This window comes from Glycine soja, chromosome 3, assembly GCF_004193775.1.
Source record: "Glycine soja cultivar W05 chromosome 3, ASM419377v2, whole genome shotgun sequence".
Lineage (NCBI taxonomy): Eukaryota > Viridiplantae > Streptophyta > Magnoliopsida > Fabales > Fabaceae > Glycine > Glycine soja.
Window position 1 is genome coordinate 36,303,276 of NC_041004.1, and position 18,935 is coordinate 36,322,210.

An 18,935-nucleotide genomic window follows, 5' to 3' on the forward strand; every position below is an offset into this window, starting at 1 on the left:
TATTAATAAATGATTTATCATTTTTAGTAAAATTTTTATTTTTAACCACGTCTTTTTTATTTATTTATGAGATTTGAATCGGAGATCTTTTAATCTAAATTTATTTTCATTAGCACCAATAATATGTTGATTTTTTTTTTGTTAGTATCTGTTTTTCTAATTTGGATGTGATCTTAAATTGGAGTACAATTGGTATTATTATTCTTTTGTACTACCTATGATAAAAATTGAAATAGACGGACATTGAAAGACATTCGAGCCCACGTGAGTATTTATCCTAGTTCTAATTTTTTATTTGTGTTTTCGGTGATTTAATTCTGTGTGATGCAACATTAATTTTAACAATATATAATATATTAGTATTTCTATTGTCATTGTTGAATACAACAAATCAATGAAATCATGCATCATTGGATGCGCTTTCTTTCCTTCCGATAAGGTGATAATAGTATTTTTTTTTTTAAAAAAATATTGTTGTTTTATTATAGATAATAATTTATTATTTTTATTAAATGTTTATGATGTAATTAGGATTAATTAATCTTTTAGTCATTGAATTTAAAATGTGTGTTTTTTAGTCTCTAAAATTTAAAACTTTTATTTTTTTCCTTGAATTTTGACAAGTTATTTTTAGTCTCTTTAACACTTTGAAGTGATTTTTAATCATTATAAAATAATTTTTATTTTTTAGCTGCATAAATTTAAATTTTAAAATTGTCATAAAGTATTAAAAAAATCATCATAAAATGTTAAAAATTATTATAAATATCAATTTATTATACCAAAGACAAAAAAAGTTATCAAAATTCAGAAAAAAGATATACTCAAATTTTTTATTACACTAAAAAATTAAAAATATTGTATGTTACAATTGGTTGTGTGTTAACTCCTTGTCAAGTGTACTAATTTATCAAAGTAACATTTAAATGGTAAGACCCAGTATCAAATCTACATTGACTTTGATTGTACTCAAAGTTTGTATATATCAAATTTTAAGCAAATAAATGACTAAAACTAAATATCTTTCGGAGTGATAATGCAGAGATATAAACTTCGACCATAGACCATAACAAAGGATAGGTAAGCAGAGCAAGATGCAATAGACAATACAAACAAACATTTGAGGTGGAAATGGAAAATGATATTTGGTGTAATTTTTTGTGGAAATGTTGGGTGTTTGACTTACCAAAATTACTCTTAATACAATGTTAAATATTTTTTACCATTTAAAGTTATTCTAACTATTACTTTCATCAATTAAACTACTCTAATTATGATCTTCCATGTGAAAGAGTCTAAATATCTTAATTTCACTCCTAATTCCTGAGCTAAATCAAGTCATTTGCTTTAAGACTAAATATGCATAAATAAGGTTGAATAACATCACTTTATCATTAGACATGGATTACCTAGAAGCTCCTTCAAGTTCTTAGGGTAAAAATATTTCTCAATGATTAAAATCCTATAACATACAAGTGAATGAGTGATCAAATCATAAACAAGACAATAAACTTAGAAAAGAAGCATTTATATTGAAAAAACATTAAATGAATACTAAAGATCATTACATACATAAAAAAGTGTTTAGTATCCAAATCCCTCAACAATGGGTAATTTAGTCTCTTATAGTCATGAGAGACACAAAAACAAGAGATAAACATAGAAATGGAAGAAAAAGAACTCCAAAGTGAGTATTTTGCTTTTTCTATGTGCCCTTGCTGTCGACTCCCTCCAAAAGCACAATGCAACCCTTTTTATATTCTTCAAAATGTTGCGCAGTTATGTTTTTCAAACATGACTATGCACTAAGCTTGCATATGCGCTTTAAGCACACATGTAAAGTAAAATTGACTTAAGTGACCATGCGTTAAGCTTCAAAATGCGCGTTTAGCGCCCACACACAATACAGTTGGCTTCCTATTTGGCTTCTTGGCTTCCTATTTGGCTTCTTGCGCTGAGCATGCATTTGAGCGCACTTCTCCAATTTTTCAACATCTTCCAATCCTCTTTTGATATATCAAAATTCTACAAAAAAAATAACACAAAATACCGTAAATTACTCACTTTAGCATTCTCGAATTAAAAATTCAGGAGAAACTAAATTCTTATCTTTTTAAGTAAAAAAAAACATTAAAAGAGAAAAAAATTAAAGGATTACTATGTTATTTAAGTTTACAAATTAGGTATGCATAACACTTATTACTATGCTATATTGAATAGTTTACATAATAATGCAATATACCTCGTAAAAAAAATTATAGCTATTAACTTTAACAAAAAAAATCATTAGATTAGACTCCTATTGCTCCATTTCCATAAGTAAACTAGCAATGATTATTATACTTATGAATATATTAGTTGTTGTGTGGTCATAATTATATTTTTTTTATCGTATTAGGATTTACAATAATTCACATATCATGTTCAAGTAACTAAATTAAATCCCTTTAATAAATATAATTGTGGTTGTTACAGTTAAAAACCAAATCTAATTAATATTTTTTTTATTCAATTGAATTGTTTTATTATTAAATTGTGCAGTTTGATTTAGTTTGTGATTGGTATCTATGAAACCAAACTGCAATTATTATAGCATTTATAATTACAGATAATAATATATAATATGTATATTATTATTTTAATATTTTTCATTTTTTATTTTGATAATAGAAACTAGAATTACTATACAAAATATGAAATGTATTTATCAATACATTATGTGTTAATATAATATATCATACTACCATTATTCACCTTAATTTATCAATATATTATATGTTAATATAATACATTATATGTTGACATATAATGCATTTATCAATACATTATATGTCAACATTATTGATTTAATGTTTGTTCAAAAAAGACTATATCACAAATGACAATCATCTAAATTTTTTCATCTATTTCATGATATTTTTATAGTGATGCGAAAGAAATATACATATCGATATAAAAAATATATTTTAACCAATGTAATATGTTGGTGAAAATATGCTCTTTTTTTTCTCAACACTCTAAAGGGTGAATCCCTAAAGTTAAGGGGATGAGAGTAGAGGCTCATACAACTTCAGTCCCGCATCACCAGTAACTTGATAGTAACTTAACTAACACAAATAGCAAACAGTCAAATATTTTTAATTATAAAAGAATTTAGTTCATCATTTAAAATTCATTAATTTATTTCACTTTCAAGTCAATTGTGTAATATTCATTTTAATTAATTTCAATATATAATTTTTAATCATACTTTTTTATTTTTAACAACTTAAAATTAATTAACACAAATAATTACATAATTAATTAGAATTGAGTTTTTATTTTATTTTTAGAAACCAGAAAAATAAAAATAAAACAAACAAAATCACACTGAGAAATCGAGTTGACTAATCCCAATTTCTCAACGACATCGAAAAAAAGCCGAGTGAGAAATTGGATTTGGGAGAATCAAGTTCGCTACTTGAACAGTAAATGATGTATTGATATTAGTTGTGTAAATAATCTGGAAGGACTATTATTTATGTAATTATATTGTATTATTTGCGTAAAAAAAATATATCAGAGCCACTATTCGTTAAGGGATAATACATTATAATTTTTTAAAAATATAATACCGACAAAGACAAATGCATAAATTCTATCTACTCCCTTAATACTATTTTTTATTTATTAAAAATAGCGAAAAAAAAGAGAGTTATGCATTCAAAATGAAAAATAGTTTAACACAATTATTCAACCACGATGAATTATAGATGATAACTTTTATAATTATTATGTTAAAAGTGATACAAATAATAATATAAAATTATTTTACAGAATATAGTTATTAAACTCTTAAAAATAATTCATAAAAGTTCCACCTAACTCATATTAATAACTTAAATAATATATCTAGTAATCGTTACAAACTGGACCACCATAAAAGTAAGTGGTAAGAGTAATTAAGAAGGTTCCGACTAACTCTCATCACAATCTAGTAGTCATGGTAGTCTGCACCAATAATTTGAGCCACTAAGTAATATGGTTTGTTATTCACCACTCTTTATATAGAGAGGAATCGAAATTGGTTTTGTAGACCATGTTCAGGACGCAACGGGGGTGATGGCATCATGGTTATTACAGAATAAATGATTGAAGAGTGATGGAAGGTTCTTGCTTTTGTTTGTATATATACATACTATTATTGCTAGGAAATTGAAGACCTAAGATACAATAGAGATGGCAAAGCTATTTTTGAAACAGGCAAAGCAATACGCAGATGCAAGACCAAGCTATCCTCCACAACTCTTCCAATTCATTGCTTCCAAGACTCCCTCTCACAACCTCGCTTGGGACGTCGGCACTGGGAGCGGCCAAGCTGCCAAATCTGTAAATTTTCTTTCTTCTCCTTCTCTTTCTTAATTCTTTCACCTATATATATATATATATATATATTTCTTGGTCAATTTCCACAAGCACTCTCACATATTTTACACGGGCGTGAGATCCTGCTTAACCTAGATTTTCGAATTTAAGTTCTTGATATGCTGCAGCTCTGTTAAATATTTGATATGCAACTGTGTTAAATATTGGAAAGAAAGATTCGTGACTCAAATAAAATACTTCATGTGGATAATACCACTGATCTAAACTAAAAAAAATAACATACAACTTTTAATCTCAGAAATATATCATTATTTTTACATTCTAACCATATTTTACCACTGAATACTTGCATTAATTGACATGAAATTGTTTCAATTTAAATACTAGGAGGTTTTATCTGATTCACATAAAATTCTCTTTCTCTAGTGAAAAACACCTATCATCTAGACCAAAAAATAGTGTACAACTTTTAATCTCAGAAATATAGCATTGTCTCTGCCTCTTAACCAAAACTATTTTGGAATTTCAGTTAGCTGCAATATACAAGAATGTGATAGCCACAGATGCTAGTGACAAACAACTTGAATTTGCAGCCAAGCTCCCAAATGTGAGATACCAACACACCCCTTCAACCATGTCGACGGCCGAGCTTGAACAAATGGTGGCATCTAAGGGAACCATAGACCTTGTGACCATAGCACAAGCCCTGCATTGGTTTGACCGCCCAACCTTCTACGAACAAGTGAAGTGGGTTCTCAAGAAACCTCATGGAATCATTGCTGCTTGGTGTTACTATTTGCCAAGAGTTAGTGATGCATTTGACACTGTCTTTGACCAATTCTATTCCACTAATGTAAGCCCTTATTGGGACCCAGCTCGTAAATGGGTTGATGACAATTATAGAAGCATTGATTTTCCATTTGAGCCCGTGGATGGAGCTGATCACACAGGACCCTTTGAGTTTGTGACGGAAACAATGATGGATTTGGATGATTTCTTGACCTACATAAGATCATGGTCAGCATATCAGACGGCTAAGGAGAAAGGAGTGGAGCTTCTCGCGGAGGATGTGGTTGAAAAATTCAAGCTTGCTTGGGGTGAAGATGCTAAAAAAGTTGTCAAGTTTCCAATTTATTTGAGAATTGGAAGAACAGGGGATTCCTAAAGACATATGCAAATGGTTGCTTTTACTGTGTGGGAGATGTGACGAGTACCAACTTTTATGAGTTTATCCATTGATTGAATAATGTAATTTTATTGAATTGCGTTCATGTTAAGTCAAAAGCTTTTAAATTCGAAGGGTACAATTCCTACTTATCTGGAAAGAGTTGAGCCTTAGTTTGCTATGTTAATTTTGTAATTTGGTATTGATAAATTTTGTTGTGTGTGTCAACCAAATTTTGATAGAAAAGTACTTGTAGTAAATACTTGATAATTTATTTTAATGATGTTAAATTAAGGTATTTGCTGGATTCAGGTTATAGTAAAATTAATATTTTATTCGCCAGCAATATCATATTATAAAGATTGTTTTTACATCACTTGAAAGTTGAAGCAACAAAATAAATAATATGGAATTATATATAAAACTAGAAGATTTGCATGTGTTTTATGCCATTAATTTATACGATGGTAAGGCCTGGATGCTGTATACTTTGGTGGATAAATTACCAGGTTTTAAAAAAGTAGCACAATTGGATAAAAATAACATATTTTGGTATCTATCATATTGAAAAGACAACTTTTGAGACAATCTTAACGTGATGTATGCAGAAAAAATTTGACAACATATTAAATAATTTTATGAATATAAGGGAGAAAACTAAGGATAATGAGTAGGTACCGTTGGATATAAGCAAGTATTTTACACAAAAAAACAAAGGGATTCGAAGTTGGTTGAAGGAAATAATGAAAGATTATTATTCTAACCCATGGCTGATTATACTCTAAATTTAAAAGATATTGTTATGCAACAATTATTGAACTTGAAAGTTGCATCCGCTACCTCTAGGCTCTAACTCCAAGACCCATTAAGATTAGTACTCAAAGATCGTTGAACTTCATACACAGCCAATAGAATAAAGGGGTAACCACAAATCCAACAGTGCAGACAATGCAAGGATTGTATTAGCAACCACACGTACCACCAACACCACCACCATCTCATGAATGCACAACCATAATTGATTTGATGATCTGAGAATAAAACTAACACTTTTATTCTTATCATATTTTTGTGTGAAATATTCATTAATTTTATTAATAATTATTTTTTAAAAAAAAAATACACTTTAACCGTATTATTTCTTCATCTACATCCAAATCTAATTTTACATTCAAATTCTTATTCAAACCAACCACATATAGTAACACAATTTGCAAAATTTTGTTTATGATACATCCCTCTTATTTTATGAAATTACATGGAGCCCATTAAATATATAAATCTCATTCCTTATTTATTTGGTGAGTCACATTTCCGTAAATTTCAATCAATCTCAGTTTTTTTTTGTTATTATTGTATTATTATATACTTTTAGATATTATAATAATATTTTGTTATTTTTATATTTTTTTGATTTCTTATTTTTTTGTCATTTATAATTTTATCTTATTTACTAATATAACATATAATATAATGTAAAATGAAAATTATTTACAATTAAATTTAAAACTTTTATATTTTTTAAAAATAATAATGACTGATGACTTAACTATTAATAAAGATTGTCGAAAATGGATAACTATTTCTGATAATTTAATTGTATATACATCTACATATACCAACAGTTTGTAATAATTGATAGATACACCAACTTCATCCTTTGTAATAATTACTTACATAAAGTGTCAGTCGACTAAGGAGAAAGGAGTGGAACTTCTTGGGGAGGATGTGCTTCAAAAGCATAAACTTGGTTGGGGTGAAGATGATAAAAAGATTACCAAAATTTCCAGTTTATCTTAGGATTGGAAGTAGGGAATAATGACTGAAAATATATTCAAATGTGGAGGAGGAACAAGTAACACACTTTTATCCATTAATAATCAAATAGTTTAGTTTCATTGATACTATTTGAATCATTGTATTATTCAGCAAAAAAAATGAATCATTGTATTAAGCATTTAAGGTTTTAAATTGAGGTTGTAATTGGAAAATATCTACTGAAATTATAATATCGTCATCATAATTGCAGTTTTTTTAAGGGGTCATCATAATTGTAATTGTTAACTGTAATGTAAAACCTTAGGTTAGCCGTTAAGGATGAAATGAAAAACTTAAATTCTACCAGAAAAAACTAATTTTTATATATACAATTGTGTTAAATATGAATAAAAGTATGAGTAAGAAATGAAATTGGCGCCTAGTTTAAACAAACAAATTGAATCCTTGAAGAGAAATTATCATTATTTTTCTTAAAAAAATAATGATTTAAAATTGTTTTGGACCAAATCGGATTGTGCAGTAGACACAATGTTTTTTATTTGTAATAATTTAAATACTTTTAATTCTGTTTTTAATCAAAATTTAAGTTTAACTTTAGTAATCTGCACATTAAAATTCAACATATATAAGGTTGATAGTGCTAATTATCAATGTAAACTTCTAATTTGTTTTAAAAATATTATCAAAATTCTTAAGTTAACTTATTCCAAAATAAATCCTTCTACATAGTTGTTTTTTCCCTTTTTGTTTTAGTAGATTCGAAATATCAATTTCTAAAAACTAAAGAAGAATAAATAATCGGTACCATATTATCGTAGAAAAAGAAATAATGTATTTATTTTACATTTTCATATTAAATTTTTAAATTAAGTAATAGTAGTAGCATTTATTTAACATGAAAACTTAATAATAATAATAATAATAGTAGTAGTAGTAGTAGTATGATTGTCATTTTCCAAGCTTTGTACCACCTGTCTAAAAATGCTGCAAAATTCCAAAATAGCCCAAACCTATAAATACTAAGCACCTCTATAAATTCACAAGCTAATGCTTGTAACAAGTGATAGTAACTGTTAATGGACGCCAAGTTCGGAAGCCTCTTCGAATCCATCGGAAACTTCTTCACCGGCGGTGAACAGATCCCGTGGTGTGACCGTGACGTCATCGCTGTAACTCACATTCATTTCCCTTTCCTTTCTCCCATTAATCTCAAATCCAAACTTTCCTTCCTTTTTTTTTTTTTATTATTTTTGCTTTTAATTATTTGTTTCTGTATTTTAAAACCCTAGTTTTTGCCTTCAGGAATTCGAATATGTTAGATTGATGATTTTTTTGAATCCTGATTTGTTTTTCTTGAACCTCAACATTATTGCGCCTTGAGTCGATTGGCGGCTTTGTGTGTGTGTGTGTGTTAATTGGTGGCTGATTTGTTTTACGTTAATCTCTAATTGGATGCTTTCAATGGATTTTTTTGCCCTAGACATTTTCTTAAATTGATCTTGGATTTGATCTTTGTTTTCTGGATTATTTAATCTTTGGTAATTAGATTTTAGCAAACTGCAAATTAAGTAAAGGAAGTGGAGAAAATTCTCTTGTTGTCTTGTTGATCAGTTAAGGCATGAAGAGAAATGCTGGCAACCCTTTTTCTTTTGGTTTAAAATTGTGTGGGTCCCATACTTTTATTTTCAATAAATTTTAATAAATAGGAAAGTGTGTTATAGAGTATGTTGCTAACACTCCTTGTGGTAGTAATGGTAGCTGCGGGGATGGCTAATGCACTGTTTGACTTGTTACCATAGGTTTGCTATTGTGTGTGCTGTGATGAATTGGGCTTGCCGGTACTGCAGTTTGTTTTCCTTCTTTCATTCTTAACTAGTTGGCATGTTTTGAAGGGCTGTGAGAGAGAAGTTGCAGAGGCTGCTAATGGTGACTCTGAGGAGCGGAAGAATGAGAGTATAATGAGGCTGTCATGGGCTCTTGTTCATTCAAGGCAAAAGGAAGATATTCAGCGCGGGATAGCCATGCTTGAAAGTACTGTAACTTACAGAACTAATTTTAGTTTAATTATATGTCTTTTGTAGTATGCCATTCTGATCTGCTTTTGTAAAATTGTTTTATTTAAAAAATACTTAGTTAATATTTTTGTTTCATTCTTTTGGCACTAAGCCTTTTATAAACTTTTGAGAAAAGTTATATTCTCTGTTTTTCTGATGCTTCAAAAATCAGTTGCATGTTTTCAGATTCTATTCTAAAGGTTCTGCATAGGTACACCAGTTTAAAAGGCATCTTGTTATTTCATGTTTTCCATTTATTGAGCTTAATCATCTTATCAGAATGCCCCATTTTTTTCTATCCCTTGGATTTCACTCATGAGTCATGACATCTCAAAACTATAATATATAATTAATGTACTAGTCTTGGGTACTAGCTCGGATTTCTCGGCTCATTATGCCAAAATTAATGTAATGTCACTGTGAGCATAAAACAACCCATTTGTGAGTTATCTGATTATTCTGCCAGCCTGATGGAGAATTTGAAATTCACCAAAATAGCATATGCAATGCAATTATTGACTGGGTCCCCAAAATCACTCTGAAGTTGTCACTGGGATCATTGCGGTTTCTGTGATTAGCATGCAAACTTTAATGTAAGACAGTGAATTTACTAAACTAGCATTTCCAAGGCTCGTATCTAAACAAGGCCTTTAAGATCTCTCAAATTTTCTACAACTATCTCTGTTCACTCCATATAAATATCACTGAAAATATTGTTCTGTGGTTTAACCTGCCTTGAACAATGAAATTGAGATTTCTTCATTAAAGGACAGCATATTTTGCCTTTTAAATTTTCTTTTCTTTTCTTTTCTGTTTTATAAAAGGATAGCCTTGAGATGCTTATGTTACTGAGTTCTGGCAATTGCCACTATGGCCACAGCCTCTTCCCTTCTTTCTATTGCTTTCCTTGTATAGCATTACACAGAGATGTTTGATGTTGAAGTACTCTGACATTTATATGCATGGCTAACCTTTTACATCCTTAATTATGATTTGCAGCTTCCTTGGGCAATGATAAAAGTCCTTTGCATCAAAGAGAGAAGCTTTATCTTCTGGCTGTTGGTTACTATAGAAGTAATGACTATGGAAGGAGCCGGCAGCTTGTGGAGCAATGTTTGGAGGTGTGTCTTTCTCACTTATAGATAGTATCTATAAACTAATTTTCTTACTTTTCCTGCTGGATGGCCATCTCATATAATGCTTCTTGTTATAGATAGTGGATTTTTATCAACAACCCACCATAGAACTTGTCATAGTTATTTTTCTTTTTATAATACTGTCCACAAGTGATAGATGGTAATTTTGTTCATTGCATATCTTATAGAATATAGATAGATAATGGATCATTGTGTTAGTCTGGTGGGAACTTAGGAATGTGAAGACCCATTGTTTGTCCTTATAAGATATCCAGTATCCATTGTTTTGATTCTATGCTGGGAGTTATTTTTCGACAATAATTGAATTTCTTTTCATTTAGCTGATAGTGATACTTAATCTATCTATTACTTTCGTTTTTGTTCCATTTTTTGAAAATTTAAATTCTATTAGGAGGCTGTTTTTTCTTATTAATATGTTATTATTTGCAAATTGGTGGGTTATATATATATATAAGTCCAGTATTCATCATCAGACGTCAGATTTAATTTTAATCAGTTAATGTACATAATCTTTTTTGTAAAATATCTTAGTTGCTACAATGATGTGGTACTTTCTTGAATATTGAAAGCTAGAGAGTCTTATACAAACAATGGGTCAAATTTAAACTCTATCATAAACATATTAAAATTTTATCACCATGGCATGTTTGGGATACTATACTTATACATCCATGGTCTAACATGAACGATTCTCTTTCAGCCTTTTTCCTTTTTTTTATTTCTCTGAATTTTATTCTGACCTCTTGTTCTTGCAGATTGCACCTGATTGGAGGCAGGCACTATCCCTTAAGAAAATAGTTGAAGATCGAATTGCTAAAGGTATAACTCTTTGTTTCTTGAGCTTTTTATCCCTTCATTATTGCATTAACTAAGGAATTGCAAATGTAATATGTATCAATGCAGATGGTGTAATAGGAATTGGCATCACTGCAACAGCTGTGGGACTTATAGTTGGTGGCATTGCTACGGCACTGGCCAGGAGGAATTGAGAATCTTAAATGGTTATTTCCTCAAAAATAATCTCAACCGAACATGAGCTTAGCCTCTTTTTTATTTTACTTTCTTCTGGAAACATGTTAAAGTCAGTGGCAAATAGAGTTTCAACTTTCTTTTTTTTGTTTGTTGAAGGAGCAATTTTACTCAAGAGCTGATTTCATTTTCCTGTTCAAATGCAATATTTTTTTTTAACTCTGGCTGTTTTTTTCTTCTTGTAATCACAAACTAGTTTCACAGGCCTATTTTAGATTAGCGATTCAACTACAAAAATAATATAGAGAACTATTTAAAAATTTCCAAAAATTTTACGGACCAAACTGAGAAATTTAATCCAACTTTAAGCCACTGGATATGAAAATGGTTAAATATATTTGCTGTTTATTGAGAAAAAAAAATGTATATCTATAAATTAATAAATGGGGGGGAATCTTGCATAAAATGGTAACGTTTGATAGTACATCTCGTTTCGACAAATCACTTAGAAGCCGAATCCTTGTTTTTTTTGCTGCAGGCTGACTGCGGCAGGCGCAGCCTGGATTTGAGGCATCCATTCTTAATCCTTCATCAATCGTTAAGTTCTTTTTGAAAAAGAATTGAAAGAACTTTATATATTCCCTTTCTTATTATACATAAGATTCAATTACCTAATCCATCAAGATTAAGAAAAATAATTAATTTAATCGATAATAATAAATTTGACTTGAATTTATAATTTTTTAAAAATTATCTTTCTCATTAATACTCATCTCTTTTAATTATTTGTTAATACATTGATGAATATTTCTAATCTAAAAATAATTAATACAAATAATATTATAGATTGAATCTTATAAAAAGAAATAAACATCATTTTAATTTTGAATATTAAAAATAGTAATGGAGGGAGTATATTTTTTCACAAGTAAATAGTAATATCTAAAGATTTAAAGAAAAAGCTACATTACACTTTATTGAAAACACTTTTTGAAGCTTAAACAATTGAACTCAGTAAAATTCGTCTATCGATTTGCCATTGAAGACATACTTTTTGTAGAGATGCTTAATGTGCGTTTGAGTTAATACGCAACGTAAATTGTAACTGATGTAAAATACATAGATACTGGAATAGGATGATAAATATGAAAGGCATTATTATTATCCACACGATATTCATCGTTCATATCAACATTGTGAACTATTGTGCTTCTTTGATTTCTGAAATACATTAGATAAAAGATGAAAATGAAAGAGACAAAAGCCCCATCTTTGAAGCTAACTAACAATTTGGGCTTTCATTGATTACTCACTTTCACGTTTAGTTATTTAGCCATTAATGTGAAGCCTTGTTGCCTGTGACATTAGACTAATGATATGAAAATGAAATTTGACCATATAAAAGCTAGTTTATTAGCGCTAATTTCTAATATGGATTGAGACTATGGTAAAAATAGAGCCATCAACAATAGCAGGCATCAGAACTGCATGCTACACTACTATGTTAGGCTTAATTGCAGATGAAAATGCTACTTGACACATTTTCTTCACAAATAATGCACCAGCTAATGTGGATGGATAATAAAGCTGCTTAGGCATGTTTAATAAGAGTCTCAATAAATGAATTGGCTTTTTTTATAAAAAAAAGAAAAAAGAAAGGCAGGTTTAAGAACTTCTTGAATAAATTATAACTAACGAGGTTTCATGTGTAAAATTAGAGCTTCTTTTACAGAGGCAGCCACTGTGAATGTTGTAGGATACGGTCAACAACAACAAAAACCTTATCTCACTAGGTGAGATCGACAGTATAATTTGCACAACACCATTGAACTTAAACTTGCACAGTCAATGTAAAAAGAGAAAGAAAAGAAAAACGAAACATTTGTGAATGGAGTTGTTCAATGCGGATTGTTCTTCAAAAGTTTATGAGAGAAATAACAGAACCAAATTTACAGAGTTCAGATCATTAGGATTGATTATCTGGAACTCATGCAAATATAAACTTAAGCATAATACAAAAGCTGAGTACTACGAGTTCAACCAGCAAAATACAAGAGAGCACAAGAAACTATCACCAAACACATCGATATGTGACATGCATCTGGGTGACTTCACCACTATAGGTAACTTTAACTACTTGCCCCCTCTCAAGTCCATAATATCTTGCAATTGCATCTGTCTGTAGCATGCGGGGAAGCTGAAAACAACAAAACTTAATATAAGAATACTTCTCTTGGAATATGAACATTAATGCTGAAATTTAAGACTCATGCAATACAAGTTATAATATAATATGTTCTGAAGTCCATAATATGACACAATCGAATTTGTCTGTAGTGCATGGAGAAGCTTAGAACAACAAAACTTAATTTGCGTTGGAATATGAAAAATAACCCTGAAATTTAAGATTCATAGAATACAAATTACACTATAATATGTAACATAATAGAAGAATGAATACAAAATCTCAGTATTTCATATGGCTACTGTAAGATCTTGTTCAGTCATCAACCGTAAATAATTTAAAGCAATACTTGGATGATCTAAATTCTAAAGCACATTTAATCATAACCAACATGTTTCCACGCATAAAACTTATACCTTTTCACTTGTTAGCATTTCAGATTAACAAATCATATTAAATCATGCATGGTGTGCTTATGCTGACAAGTCAACTACCATTATTAAGTTTACATTATACTAGCATGCTATATAAGTAACCACAGTAATGTAACACATATCTATTCTACACAAAATTTGAGTCAATGAATTAAATGTGAAATCAATTGTTCCTGCTGATTCCCAACAGAAATTGGTTTCTTTTGGTAATTTAAAAAATGCAAGTTATTTTATCTACGCAAGACTCTAAATCTCAAGTGCACAATCTTAATCAGTTCAAAAGACTTAATCTGTGCCAGATATAGGCTTTTTTCCCAATTTATATCAACTGACCTGCTTTTCTTCGATATTGTACTTCTTCAGGAGATTTATCTTCTGCTTATCAGTCAGCACCTGATGCTTTGGCTTCAATACATGCTTTGTAATATTAACAAGCAAGTCTGTGATCTAAACAGAAGGGAAAAAAAGGTTTCCATGAGTTGTTGGGCATGAAATTGATTATTTTTGTCAGCACAGATAAGAAAACCAGTCAATAAGTTTCATATTAGAGGAAAAACAAAATTACAGACACATGATTCACGATGTAAGTATTACATAAAAAAAATAACAGGCTTAAGGGTGAAGGGAGGGGGAGAGATCATGGGTTCGAATCCCCCCACTGACATTTCGAACAAAACTAACAAACTAACATTTGCCAATAAAACAAAAAAACAAAAAAAAAACATAACGAAGTTGTAGCAACTATAATTAATTAGTGGATCACCACTGAAGCAAATCTGGATACAAAATGAAGCCATTTATGATGAGATTCCGTAGTTACTCAAGATATATAAGCATCACAAAACTCGATGTTGTCTTTAACAAAAATTGAACGTCAAAGGTTTCTTTGTTGACAAACTCCCAGTTTATACATGACACAATATTAGATATATTTGAAGAATGATCAAATAGGGATTTCAGAACATATATATCCATATTTATGATATCTGTTTTAAATTATCATAACAGTTCAAATAAAAGAGTTTTCTATGACATGAAGAAATTTTCAAATGGGGAAGATTGTATCACTACTTATGCTATATAATGATTGGATCTCTCCCAATAATGAACTAATTAATGGAATCCTTAGGAAGTTTCCAGGCTTCTAATCTGATTTTAAACATTTGCCGACTTCAAAGAGTATAAGGAATCATTTTCACTTTTTTCTTCTTTCCCTTCCATGAGGAACAATTTCCAACTACAGCTGTTATTCTTTACCACTTAAATAGTACTAGCTATTACTTGAAGTTGCATCTTCATGCAACTATAGACACATACTCTAAGACGAACTCCTATCCAAGAAGCTTGGATACGGTGTGAGACACAGACATGTTACTGCATTAACATAGAAATGCAGAGAATTTGAAAATGACAAGGTATGACAAAAATATGGAAGCATATGAATTTAGTATAAAATTAGCATTTAAAAGAGAGAATCAATGATTAGAAAGTTAGCATCAGCAAGTAAATTACTATCATTTTATCTAATTATTATACTACACAGTAGTTCCATTTGTGTTTGTAAAAATACTAAAAAATAAATAAAAGAAAAACAAAATGAAAAATGTTGAGAGTATTCAGATTTCAGAGCAGTGTTTTAAAACCCGGCTTAGACCGACCGGGACCGGATCTATGTCCAGGTCGAGTCACTTATTGGATCAGATATGCTACCGACTAGGTTATGACATCATCAAATCAGACTAAACCGGTGTAACCCATACTGAGAAGAACAGTTCTTGCACATGATCCAAGGTGGTTTATGCTGATGCAGCCCTAGGTGGAAAGGTGTGTTCTTGCATGTGCAACCCAAGGTGAACTACTGACTCTCAAGGGAGGTTGTTGCATGCAAGCCTAGATTTTCCAAGAATACAGAAAAACTAATGCCTGCATGATTCGAAGCCTGAACAAGAGAGGTCCCTATGCTGAAACTTGCCACTAAACCACCCCAATTCTTTAGTCCTTATATGCAAAAATTAATATCTATACACATTTAAATATTTATGTTATTTATACTGGTTCATAATATTTATACCAATGACCAATTAACCTGGTACCTTGACCAAGTCAATGATCGGTCCGGTTCTAACAACATAGTTTCAGAGTGTCTGTGGGTTAGATTGATAGCCAAGCATAAGCGAGTTATGATCATATTACTAGACAGGCTTAAAAATGACTAAATCAAGAGAGCAAGCCATGGTTTTCGGTTGAGGAAAAAGCTCTTAATTTGAAGAAATCAAGAAGCAGTGAGAAACCAATGGAAATCAAAAGAAAATGAATTAAAACTGAGAGAGAATCAAAGAAACCTTCTATCGTGAAATCATTAACTGAATGAACTTACTGAAATGTGGAGATTCCGTTACACTTATAGTTGGGACATAGAAATCGACCTCAGATTCTGTTCCACTTATATTATATAGCGGATAGAGAATTCACCAAAAAAAATTTATAGTGGATAGAGTCGCAGGCATATAGCGGCAGTCTCATAATGGTTAAAATATATGATATATATATCAATATGTATAAAAAAAAATTAAGTTGTATGCATATAAAAATAGAATACATAAAAATTAGCATAATATTAACCCCAAAGTTCAATTGGCTGGAGACTTGCCAGAGATGACAAGAGGATGCATGCTGCAACCACGACACTCATAGTGGCTGCAATAGCAGACAGAGTCAAAATCGCGGATCCGAGAAATTCTGCTACGCAATAGCGCTATAGCGATTATTTAACAACACTACAGCTAAGCAAGCATAACTGAACTGAATATTACAATTACTCAAATACCATGAAATATTTGACAGATACATGTTCAACCTGGTTACCCCAACTATTTCAAATTGTGCAGTGCAGAGGTCAATAATAAAAAATTAGTGTCAACTGATCCTGTTAGAAATCCGACATGCAATTTCATTGTGATCCAACAAAAAAAAGAAGCAAATCAGACAAAACCAATCTTTAGAGCAGCTATCAGAAGCATGTGTGAGACAGAATTACAAACCTGGAAAATTTCAACCTTGAAGGAGAAAAGATTGACCGCTTTCAAGGCCTGGCTAGTAATATGATTCTCCACTATCAATATGAGGCCAGTCAAAGTATCTCTATTAATTATCTGCCCCGCAATGTTCCGAATGGCAGTAACTTTCACAACACCTGGCCCACAGAATATGACTAAAATCTGCAATCGTCAACAATCAAGGACAAGGACTCCATATTATATAACATTTACACAAAAACAAGCACAAAGCATGCAAAAAATTTCAGTAGCAGTGCCCATGTGTTGGGTGCCATTGACAAAATTGATTTCGGTTAAAATTGATTCTAAAGTAATGTGATTTATGTTTAAAAACAAGTTAATAGTAAAATTCAGTGTATTTTTTTTTTTTTATCCAAAGCAAAAGCTAACAAAGTTGCCTCAACTCAAAATTAATCATGGACCAAGAATCAATTTTTCAACACGAAACCAAACATGTGAAATCTACCTAAAATCACATTAGCTGATATTTCAAAGTGATTTTGGGTAATTCGGCGGGAAGCCAAACACACACTTAATCCCAATGCGATCCAAGTATCTGTTTAGTTTTTTTCCCTAAGATTCTAGGGGAAAGACATTGAAACAACGAGAGAAAGAAGAAGAAAAAGAGATACCCTTTTGGAGGAGTTGGTGGCATGAGTGAGGGAGAGACGAAGACGATCAGGGTCAGGGAATTGGCCGTGCATGTCGCGGAAATCGGAGAGAGAAAGGTCGATTTCGTGAGAGGGAATGGAGTAGCCTCTGTCTTTGAGCATTTCGAGAGTGGTTCTGCGAGACAAGTAGTATCTGTGACTCTCCACGCTGCCATTATCGACGAACTTGCTCAAACACCCTTTTGCTTGTTCTGCTTCTTCTTCTTCCCCTCCCACTCTCACCCACTCCAACAACCCAATCTCTGTTGCTGCCATCTCTCTGTCTCACTCTCTCTGTGAGTGCTGCTCTTTCGCTTCGGTTCTGTTCCAAATTATGTTGTCTTTTTAATGGATTGCTGGTTAATAAGCATTAAATTAAAATGATACGTATAAAGAAAAACATTTACTATTTGAGATTTCAAAATTTCACTTTTTCTATTTTTCAAAAAATTGTTTGAATGTATGTTTGATTTTACTTGAAAAATTAATTTTAGATAATTTTTTACATATTTAATTTTATTTTTGGATAAAAGTTCAAATTTTGATTATCATTTAGAATTGATTTTATGTTAAAGTAATTTTGAGTAGATTTTATGTTTGGTCTAAAATTTTATATTTAATTTTATTTTTAACTTAATTTTATATTAAAGACATTCAAACATAAATCTTTAAATTAAATTTTAAATTAAATTTTAATGAAAGTCAATTTCATTTAAAAACAACTCATCCAACATATGTACTAAGTGTTATGTTATTAGGAAATATACGATTGATTTAATGATGAACGAAAAAAGAAAAAAACTGTGAATTTAAATTTTATCATTAACAAAATTTAATGAATTAATAATTAATATTTATTAATAAAAAATATTTTCATCATCAATAAGCCACATGCCCACATTATGGTTAATGTTTGATCACGAAGGGTCGACATTAGATGCAACAAAAATGAGCTTTTACATAAGAAAAAGTGTTAAAAGGGAAAAAAGTATTGAAAAATAATTATAAGCTACAATTTTTAGATTCGTGAAAATAACTTATTTTTCAAAAAAAAAAATCACCTTATGTCCCACACATCTAACTTATTTTATAAATAACTTATTTTTCTTAGCAACAATTGA

At 30.4% G+C, this 18,935-nt stretch overlaps 3 protein-coding genes across 3 annotated transcripts; 2 read left to right on the top strand and 1 right to left on the bottom strand.

The window, feature by feature from the left end:
• The first annotated feature begins 4,047 nt into the window (after nucleotides 1-4,047).
• LOC114406648 (putative methyltransferase DDB_G0268948) lies at nucleotides 4,048-5,810 on the top strand. Its single transcript, XM_028369410.1, has 2 exons — nucleotides 4,048-4,368; nucleotides 4,895-5,810. The coding sequence occupies exons 1-2, from the start codon at nucleotides 4,219-4,221 to the stop codon at nucleotides 5,528-5,530; spliced, it is 786 nt and encodes a 261-aa protein (XP_028225211.1). The 5' UTR covers nucleotides 4,048-4,218; the 3' UTR covers nucleotides 5,531-5,810.
• A 2,524-nt stretch (nucleotides 5,811-8,334) lies between these two features.
• On the top strand, nucleotides 8,335-11,708 carry LOC114406650 (mitochondrial fission 1 protein A-like). Its single transcript, XM_028369411.1, has 5 exons — nucleotides 8,335-8,478; nucleotides 9,202-9,340; nucleotides 10,363-10,484; nucleotides 11,276-11,339; nucleotides 11,424-11,708. The coding sequence occupies exons 1-5, from the start codon at nucleotides 8,386-8,388 to the stop codon at nucleotides 11,507-11,509; spliced, it is 504 nt and encodes a 167-aa protein (XP_028225212.1). The 5' UTR covers nucleotides 8,335-8,385; the 3' UTR covers nucleotides 11,510-11,708.
• A 1,632-nt stretch (nucleotides 11,709-13,340) lies between these two features.
• Nucleotides 13,341-18,176, bottom strand: LOC114406651 (DNA-directed RNA polymerase V subunit 5A-like). The gene is made up of 4 exons (XM_028369412.1): nucleotides 17,797-18,176; nucleotides 17,150-17,326; nucleotides 14,442-14,555; nucleotides 13,341-13,686 (listed from the first exon to the last, which is right to left on the bottom strand). Exons 1-4 carry the CDS (start codon nucleotides 18,088-18,090, stop codon nucleotides 13,561-13,563), a joined length of 711 nt encoding a protein of 236 aa, XP_028225213.1. The 5' UTR covers nucleotides 18,091-18,176; the 3' UTR covers nucleotides 13,341-13,560.
• Between the last annotated feature and the right edge of the window lie 759 nt (nucleotides 18,177-18,935).

Bases quoted from the DNA above. Each gene is read 5' to 3' on its own strand.
- LOC114406648 (XM_028369410.1), top strand. From the start codon at position 4,219: ATGGCAAAGCTATTTTTGAAACAGGCAAAGCAATACGCAGATGCAAGA. The intron at 4,369-4,894 runs GTAAATTTTCTT...TTGGAATTTCAG, and splicing joins GCGGCCAAGCTGCCAAATCT to TTAGCTGCAATATACAAGAA.
- LOC114406650 (XM_028369411.1), top strand. From the start codon at position 8,386: ATGGACGCCAAGTTCGGAAGCCTCTTCGAATCCATCGGAAACTTCTTC. The intron at 10,485-11,275 runs GTGTGTCTTTCT...TTGTTCTTGCAG, and splicing joins TTGTGGAGCAATGTTTGGAG to ATTGCACCTGATTGGAGGCA. The intron at 11,340-11,423 runs GTATAACTCTTT...GTATCAATGCAG, and splicing joins TGAAGATCGAATTGCTAAAG to ATGGTGTAATAGGAATTGGC.
- LOC114406651 (XM_028369412.1), bottom strand. From the start codon at position 18,090: ATGGCAGCAACAGAGATTGGGTTGTTGGAGTGGGTGAGAGTGGGAGGG. The intron at 14,556-17,149 runs GTTTGTAATTCT...CCTTCTGTTTAG, and splicing joins TCAAGGTTGAAATTTTCCAG to ATCACAGACTTGCTTGTTAA. The intron at 13,687-14,441 runs GTCAGTTGATAT...TGTTGTTTTCAG, and splicing joins ACAATATCGAAGAAAAGCAG to CTTCCCCGCATGCTACAGAC.